Source organism: Lupinus angustifolius, chromosome LG14, assembly GCF_001865875.1.
Source record: "Lupinus angustifolius cultivar Tanjil chromosome LG14, LupAngTanjil_v1.0, whole genome shotgun sequence".
Taxonomy (NCBI): domain Eukaryota; kingdom Viridiplantae; phylum Streptophyta; class Magnoliopsida; order Fabales; family Fabaceae; genus Lupinus; species Lupinus angustifolius.
The window spans coordinates 3567209-3576808 of record NC_032022.1 but is presented as its reverse complement, the minus strand read 5'-3'; the positions used below and the strand labels follow the sequence as shown (position 1 = coordinate 3576808).

General features: G+C 33.8%; 2 protein-coding genes across 2 annotated transcripts; one reads left to right on the top strand and one right to left on the bottom strand.

Moving 5' to 3' along the window:
- LOC109327099 (sn1-specific diacylglycerol lipase alpha) lies at positions 1182-7022 on the top strand. The gene is made up of 5 exons (XM_019560124.1): positions 1182-1994; positions 3986-4044; positions 4200-4328; positions 5528-5663; positions 6421-7022. Exons 1-5 carry the CDS (start codon positions 1293-1295, stop codon positions 6760-6762), a joined length of 1368 nt encoding a protein of 455 aa, XP_019415669.1. The 5' UTR covers positions 1182-1292; the 3' UTR covers positions 6763-7022.
- On the bottom strand, positions 7538-9398 carry LOC109327100 (uncharacterized protein At4g22758-like). Its single transcript, XM_019560125.1, has 3 exons — positions 9100-9398; positions 8771-9048; positions 7538-7773 (listed from the first exon to the last, which is right to left on the bottom strand). The coding sequence occupies exons 2-3, from the start codon at positions 9042-9044 to the stop codon at positions 7640-7642; spliced, it is 408 nt and encodes a 135-aa protein (XP_019415670.1). The 5' UTR covers positions 9045-9048; positions 9100-9398; the 3' UTR covers positions 7538-7639.

Here is a 9600-nt window from a genome sequence, read left to right as displayed (position 1 = left end):
AATAAGTTAAAAGTACTTGATTTTTCACCTAAAATGACATTGATTTGGTTGATTGTAAAAATAAAAAATTTGATTGACTCGGTCGGTCCGACCATCTGAATCACAAATTTTTGACTTAAACTAATCGAGCCAACCCAATTTTGATGTAGAACCGATTAGATGAGAGGCTCAGACCGGTTAGATATCCGGTTCACGGTTCAACCAGTCGGATCGACCAGTTCGAGCCGAGTTTTATAACACTGGTTGGGAGGGGCAACCATACATTCCAAAATAGATTAGTTACTTACCCGTAAATGAAAATATCATTGGTAGTACAATTTTTTTAAATTTATAATAATAATATAAAAATATTAAACTTTAATTTTATTTTTGTTTTATAATCACAAATATATGATGAGAAAGAATACAAAAAAAGATATAAATACATATCTATACTATTAATAAAGGGAAAACACAAAATAACCACCCATCATGGTGTAATTTGTGTTTTCCCATTTTGCCCTTAATATCTTTTTATTTCTACCAAAAAATCATATAATATTATTTTCTTATTTTATCCTTATTATCTTCTTATTTTAAAAGTGTATTTAAAAAATTGAATATTAGACCAATTGAATAAATTCAACCGTAAATTTAGCGCAAAAAATTATATTTGAATTTATAAAATACAAACTATACATTACAAACGATAGGAAAGCGGTTTGACAGGCACGACAGTGCATGTCAACACGCTAGTGTGTATAAATTCTATACACTATCACTATATTATCTATCATTCATTATTATGATTAATTTTTAAAAAAATATAATTTTCAATTGAATGTGATATTTATGCACTAACACTAATCTTACTATAAATACATTTTTTTTTAAAAACTCTTACTATAAATACATTTTTTTTTTAAAAACTCTTACTATAAATACTTTTTTTTTCTCATTTTAAATTTAATAAAGTTCCATTTCTGACTTGCTTGGATGGAGTCAGACTGAAGTCATATTATCTCTCTCCTCCAGCTAGCCGGAGAACAGCTGCTCACGCGAATCATCCATCTCCATGTGCACACCCCACCTCTTAAAAGCGCAAATGAGCTTTCACTAATAATAATAATAACTTTAATAAATCACTAATAATAATAATAACATTAATAAATCACTAATAATAATAATAACATTAATAAATCAAACTCCATTCCTTAACCCAAAAAGCACAGATTCTCACACCTTCCAAACCAATCCTTTACTTCACAGTCAAACAACACAAACACCAACCTCACCCCAAAACAAAAAACACCATGTCAGTCGCATGCGGCGCAGAGTGCGTCTTCGTCTTAGGTTGCGCTCGCTGGTTATGGAAACGCTGCACCTACATTGGTTCCTATGACAGTGCCACGTGGCCTCCAGCAACCTCCGACGAATTCGAACCTGTCCCCCGCCTCTGTCGTCTCATCCTCGCCATCTACGAACCCGACCTCCACAACACAACCAACTACACTCCCTCCGCCGGCTATGATCTCAATCCAGATAACATCCTAAAGCGCGTCAGTTACACTCAGACTGACGGCCACGCGCCTCCCTACCTTATCTACGTGGACCACGTGCATCGGGAGATAGTTCTCGCTGTTCGCGGACTTAATCTGGCGAAGGAGAGTGATTATAAGTTGCTTCTTGATAACAAGCTGGGGCAGCAGATGTTTGATGGAGGGTATGTGCATCATGGGTTGTTGAAATCGGCGGTTTGGTTGCTCAACCGTGAGTCTGAGACGCTTAAGCGGTTGTGGTTGGAGAATGGTGAAGAGTATGGAATGGTGTTTGTTGGACATTCGTTGGGTTCAGGTGTTGTGTCGTTGTTGACTATATTGGTTGTGAATCATAGAGAGAGATTGGGTGGAATACCGAAAGAGAAGATTAAGTGTTATGCTATTGCTCCTGCTAGGTGTATGTCGCTTAATTTGGCTGTCAAATATGCTAATGTTATTCACTCCATAGTCTTGCAGGTATTATTTCTCTCTTTTTTTATATTTGGTTCGACCAATATTTTAAACTAGGTTGTGGTTGTGATTGTGGTCATCGCAGCTGCTTCTATGTAGAGGATTTGCGGTGTAAATAATTTTTTTGCAATTAAAAAAATATTTTTGAATATGATGCGATTTGGTATGATGCAGTCTAAATGCAGCTGTTGCTTTGGAGCCTGATGCAGCCGCATCAATGTGAATTAGTGCTGGGGTTGTAGTGTCATGCGGTTGTGGCGTTTCACAATTTCAATCATTGGGTTCAACATGAAAATTTTCTGGGCATCTTGCATATTGCAAGTCAATTTGTTTTTGGTACAAATATTTATTTTTATCTTGGTCGTAATTAACTGGTACGGTGCAAAGTTGGGGAACACATTAAATGTTAGGAACTAAATTGACTGATGATATGAGGGACCAAGTTGATCGATCATGTTAAGTTCATGGATCAAGATGCTTTACTCATTTTTGTGGTCTTACTAGAGTATTGGTGTCTTGACTATTTTTTTGGCTACTTATTTGGTTTTAGGAGATAGAAAAACATAAATCCTGATTTGTCGTATAAATTAATCCCAGAATGTTCGCATTAATTAGGACTATTTTGAATGGGGAAATGTAATATGGAGAACTTCAGGAGTGATTTCATTGTTTAGGGATAAATGTGGCTGGTGTTATAATATTTTTACGAATTTGAACATTTTACTCTATCTCATGTTTTCAAATTATGGAAACAAACTCTTCCATTATGAGGGTAAGGCCTTCAAACCCTAATAGGTGGGAATCTTCACCCTTTTTACTCTATCCCAATGTTCAGTAAAGGTGGTTATATAACAATGCTATACACGCATGTCAGTTCACATTTGCACAATTTTTATCATGTGATTACATTCATTTTGGTCTCATTTTTGCCTACCTAATTCATCCACCGCAATAGATGCGAGGTAGATTGTGTTAAGTAAGGAGCTTTATTTGTGGTTGATTACATCAGTTTCACGAATAGTTTTTTGAGTAAACAGGTGGTTAGTTTAGGTAGGGGTTAGGTAGCTGGATAGATCATTCAGTATCTTATTTTATTCACTCTTAGTTCTTAACTACTATTGGAGTCGAGTACTTGGGTTGGTTGTGTTTTGTATCATTGCCTTATGGGTATAAGATGATCATTCTCAACTATCTTATCTTTAATTTATTTTTTCATTTTGACATATGGTTGATTGGCAAATTTTTTGGGCTGTGATTTTTGTCGATCTAACCAGAGTCCTCTGTCATTAACCCTTTTTTCTTCTTTTGGGTGATGGTGTTAGGGAATTCAATCCACCCCAGTTGTCAAAAAACTTAGTAGCTTAATTGTAAGTAAATAAGTGGTTAATTCATTTACGGGGAGGTTGGTGCGACCCTTTTGTATAATTTCTTTACCTCTTTCATTTCGTGAAAGAATATAGATAGGGTGTTCATAGTCACATAATATGTGCTTCTGTTTGGTACAGGTGATGATACGTAGTACATGGTATGTTAACATGTCAAATACTGGTACGGTAGGGGTATATTCTATATGGTTTCTATAGCTTTCTGCACAATCTTTTCTAGTGCTGCTTCTTCTAGGTTTGAATCAACTTTTGTTTCACCGAAAGAGAAATACCCAAGGATATAATTCTTTCTTGTTTGTTGTAATTCATTCATGTAAGTGATTATACATTACCAATTATTCTTCTTTTATTTTATTCAAACCGTAGGTAAAAATCTGGTTCGTTCCATAAAGGAAACCAGTTCGCTAAAGAACCACAAATTGGTACGAGAGAACCAATTCACGGTTTTCTACCAAAATGAGAGAATTACACGTGTTATATTTTTCTCCTCATCAACCTGCTTGTTGTTACTTATCTTATGTGTTCTGGAATTATTGGAAGGTTCATTTATCAGTTTTATTCAACTGTATGATGGTTATGGTTCATATTATAATTTATTTATTTGTTCTGCAGGATGATTTCTTGCCAAGAACTCCAACTCCATTGGAAGATATATTCAAATCAATATTCTGGTTAGTACCAGCTACGCTTTTTGTGATATGGGAATGAGTCAACCAGTGCATTGGGTTTCAAGTGCATGTGATTTGTTTTTCATTTTATTAACGTTTATTGAGTGTAGTAAACTATCATGATGGTCTCTTAAACCAGGCTTTGCTGATTTACACAGCTTGCCCTGCTTATTATTCTTGGTTTGCTTGAGGGACACCTTCATATCAGAGAGTAGAAAGCTTAGAGATCCAAGGAGACTTTATGCACCTGGACGAATGTACCATATTGTGGAGAGAAAATTTTGCAGGTATTGACTTGCAAAATTAAACATTAAATGAGATAAAGGCTTTCTTGTTGTAATCACTTGCAAAAGTGATTTGTTTATAGTTCATATTCGTGCTGACATCTTTGTTTTTCATTGTTTATGTGGTCTTGGTGCAAAAGTAATTGTATATGGTCCTCTCTGAATGTAGTAACTTTTACACTTACTAAACCTAGAGAAAGAGCTGCTTCCAGCTACCATTTATCTCTTATTTTTTTATTTTTTTGAAAGGCAACTACCATGTTAACTTGACTTCTACAACCAAAAATTACTGCCATAGATTGTAATTGATTAAATGTCTTAAACCAGTGGCTATTGGGCTATCTGTCATAACTTGAATTTAATTCACTCACTGAACCTTATCATTGGCCTCACTCTGTAGTGCTGGATTGACTTGTTTAATAAGGTTGGGTGAGAGCATGATTCATAAGATTTCATCTTTTCTTCAAATGCCTAGGTTGGGTGAGAGCATGATTCATAAGATTTCATCTTTTCTTCAAATGCCTAGGTTGGGTGAGAGCACGATTCGTAAAACTGCTGCTTTTCTTAAGATACCTAATGAATCAAGTTATCACGAGTAATAGATTTAAGCATTTTAACACACGCATGACACACCCAGTTGTTTATTTTGTTTGGTAAGGAGAAGGGTTATCTTTTCTTCATTCTTATTACTTCACCAGTTCTCGATTATTTAGCTTATTTTATTTTGATTTATAAATTTAATGGAGATCAAACCAAGTGCATTTACTCAAAGTGTCACCTACCCAAATTCATTAGCTAATCATGAATTCTTATTCTGTCTTGAAGAGTAGAGTTTAATTTTTTTCGGACTAAGCTTTCACAACTGCAACACTAAGCCATATACACTTCATGTTAGCTTGAATCTACTAGTCAAGTTTTCCATATTTCTGATTTTTCTCGTTTTCTTTTTAATGGCAAATCTATGGAAGGGAACTACATATTTCACCAATTCTCGCATCTTCTGTAACCAACAACAGAGGAACAATTTCCTATGCATTGCTATAGGTTCAGCATAAGAAATATTAGATACAGTTAGAGATTTAGTGTGAGGGGTGCTATTCCATATTTCCGTATGTGTTGCTAAATTTTGTCCGAAACTATTGCCACAAGTACTATGCTGTTCTCAATAATGAATTTCCTTGATTGTTTCTTGATGAACACAGATGTGGGAGGTTTCCTCCTGAAGTGAGGACTGCTATACCTGTTGATGGAAGATTTGAGCATATTGTCTTGTCCTGTAATACAACTTCCGATCATGCAATTATTTGGATTGAAAGGGAAGCAGAGAAAGCTTTACAGGTAATGAAATTTAGTTGAGAGGAGGACATCTACCATTTTCTGTTTCTACTGCACAGTTATAAGACCCGTAATGCTATAAGAGACCAAATATTAGTGGAAAAATGTCAATAAGAGAATAAAATCCATGTAGCAAAGATAAGAATGTTGTGTTGGATGAGCGGACACCTTAGACAAGATAGGATTAGAAATGAATGTGTTAGGGAGAAAGTTTGAGTTGTTCCTTTTGTAGAAAAGATAGTAGAGTCATGCTTTATGTGGTTCGGACATGTATGGAGGAGACCGCTAGAAGCCCCAATAAAGAGAGTAGATTAAATAGAGGTTAGTCCAATTTGTAAATGAGGATCGAGGCAACAAAATCTATAGGCAAAACAACCAGGAAAGATTTAGAGATCAATCTTTTTTCAATTCATAAAACTCAAACATGAGACATTTAAGGAAATCAAATTCTTATCACTTGAATTGAACCAACAAGAATTGGTTGCTTTTGTCTAACATTGTTCTTGAGAAATTTGACTTTTTGTGACTAATAAGAATGTATTTTATGGATCAATTCAAAATTGTTGGACCAGACTGCGACCGAAGACATTAGTTCCATGGGAACTTCCTTTTTATAAACTCTTTCACTCCTCATCGAATATCCAATGTGGGATGGGACTTCACATTTGAATAAACCTAACAAAAATGCTGTTGGATACTATTTCTTAAACTTTTCTGCACTCAGAGGATTTTCTGACAGTTCTTCGTCTTCCCCTTTTAGACGATGAAGGATCGCAGCTCAGAAACTGTGACAGTTCCTCCAACTGTGCAAAAGTTTGAGAGGTTGCAGACCATACAAAAAGAGCATAAGGATGCTTTGGAAAGAGCTGTTAGCTTGAATGTACCTCATGCAGTGGATTCTGAAGACAAAGAACCATCCGAGAACAACGAAGCTGAGAACAATGAACCTGAGGAATCCAATAATGGTGGCAAAGACATCACAAGTAGCCAATCAAAATCAAGTGGTGGAAAGTCAAACTGGGACGAAGTTGTTGAAAAACTCTTGAACAAGCATAAGCAAGAAGATTTAGACCTGGAAAAGGATACAGATATCACACAATAACATTTTTATCTCCATTTTTTTGGGATCTATTCTTAGTTCTCACCATTGGTATATTTGGTTTTTTTATAGATAGAAAAGGAGTTTATATACATTCATGTTGTAAAAAGATGGTTACAACTTACAATTGCTTGTAACCCCAGGTGATGTGCACACTGTACAGCCTTAAGGGGATTTACAGTTAGAGCTTGTGTATTTGCATAAAAAGAAATTAGTATGAACATCGTGTTCATGCAGATGCCACCGCCTTCTAGTAAGATTAAGGCTTTGTTGTTATTGTATTAACATTGACTCCATATATTTCAATGGGAATGGAGTATCTCCTGCCAATAAAATTATGACATGTGTCATGTTTTATTATTTTCAATAAAAATATTTTAAAAAATAAACAAAATAGCATACATGTCACATTTTTATTGGCTAGAGGAGATAAGTTATCTCCTTATATAAGGAATACATTATTTATATAATTTTTCTTTCTTACCCCATCACACTATGATAAAGAAAACAGAATAATGTCCCCTAAGATATGTACAAATAAAATTGCCCTTCAATTAGTCTTTCATATGCTAAGAAAAGAAACCCATGATATAAATTTCTAAAGAACAAATGTATTAATAATGAAGGAAATATCATTTGTATTAACAATTAACAATGATCCATAGATAATTAACAAAATACATTCAAATGTTAATAATGAACAAAATACATTCAAATGTTAATGATGAACAAAATACTTTCAAATGTTAAACTGTCCCCAGAAGCTGGGACAAAACACTTGAGCTACAAGAACCACACAATCATATAGTGACAGGTGTACAAATCAAAATACAAACTGATTCTTTTAACACCCATTTATCTGAAAACAGTCTCAACAGGATTAGGTTTTAAAGCTTAACGATTTGTTTAACCATGCCTTCCAGCCACCATTGTTCTTTGGAGATATCACCTTCTTTTTGTAAAGCACAAAGTTCCGTGCTCCATAAGATCCTATGGGTTCCAACGGATTCAAAGCTGTCAAAGAAGTTCCACCAAAACATAATACCTTTTAGCTTATAGTCACAGGGAACCAAACTTTATAATATGTTTTACTGATGTACTGTTTTATCAAATCAGGTCATATATGCAATGCAGTTGTTCCATATAATATGATCAATTTCTAAAGATATTCCAATTGATAAAACAAATCAACAATACCCAAAGAGATGATGAATATGGTGAAAAACATCATATTATTAATAATAGTTACTATATTATTGATTAATCATTAATTAACTACTATAATTATATATTGGTTAATTATATGGTAGAGATAATATATATAATATTTTGGGCTTATACACGAATATTTGGAAGAAACTGACAAAAGAAAAGACATACAATCAAACACTGTGTTACTAGCCTAGAAATTCATTTGCCAATTAATAACAAATCACATAGTTCTTCTAATTTTAAGTATAAGAATATCATCTCAATATAAATATAAAAATGTTATGTTGTTTTTATTTTTATTTTTTAATAATGTTCTCTAAATACTTCAGGGTATCCAAAACATCATATATAATAATTTAGATTATTTGACTTCAGGCTAGATGAAAATAATATTTTTAATTTTTAATGTTTTTTATAAATAAAACTTAAAATTATCACTTTTTCACCATGTGCAATAATCTCTATCTTGGACTCTCCACTATATGAAAGGATCCCATCCATTCAAGATATATATAAAATTTAATAATTTCTTTACCACCAAATAGAATTATATTTTTCTTTCAATTACTTTTAATATTATCTAGACTTTCATTGACTTATAAGAGACTATAATATATATTGATAATATAAGTTTTTTAATTTATTACTGAATTATTCATCATTTATTTTCAATAATTATTAATAATTTAAAAGAAGTAATCCAAATAAATAATGAATATTTGAATGATGAGTTTTTTAGTTTTAGAAATTACATAATCAAAATCTAAATAAGGATTATACTCATCTTAGGGAAACATACCATCACACCCAGCATTTGCAGGGTAAAGAAGGAAATTACTGGCATCAGACCCTAGAACAGGAAGCCTCCCTTCTCGGGCATAGTATTTAAGAGCATTCTCAATGACACCAGAAACAAGATCCTTCATCTTCACCACAAACCTTACAGGCCCCGAACTCCCTAAGATGTTGATAGTAATCAAGAACCTTTCAGCGTTCCTCGTTTTCTCATGCTCGCAGGTTCCCTTGTTCCTGTACTTATGCAGCACCTTCTTCTCAATACCACTTTTATTCATGGCTTTGTGTATTAAATTTTACGTAATCCCAAATGAAATGAAAACGAAATGATTGAATATTCGTTGATGAATTTGGATTCAGGAAAAGGGTTTAAGGGTCGAGGCCAAGGCAGCGATAGTACCAAGCAGTTTTAGAGGATCCAAATGAAGGAGACGGTGCGTGAAGGGTGATGCCACATGCTACCAATCTTGAAAGAGATATACGCATCATTCAAAGCATGATTCACTTGAGAGATGTGGAGAAGAACAACGCTTCAACCACAGTTTTGAAGAAGAAGAAGAATAGTACACTGAATATGAAAGTGTGTTCTCAATGTTCCTGCAATGTATGTTTCTGCTTATATATTGAACTCTTTATATTTTTTTAATTTATATTATTTATTTAGATGGACGAGAATTTTTAGGTAAAAGTAAAAAGAAGATGTTGATACTAATTAATGATGAATTTGATGTAATAGAAGGTTAAGATGGTGAGATGTCTATTTGGTGCAGAATTATTTGAGCGGTTGAGGCATGACGCATGAGGCATGCATGCTTTCATCTCGGGCAGTGAATG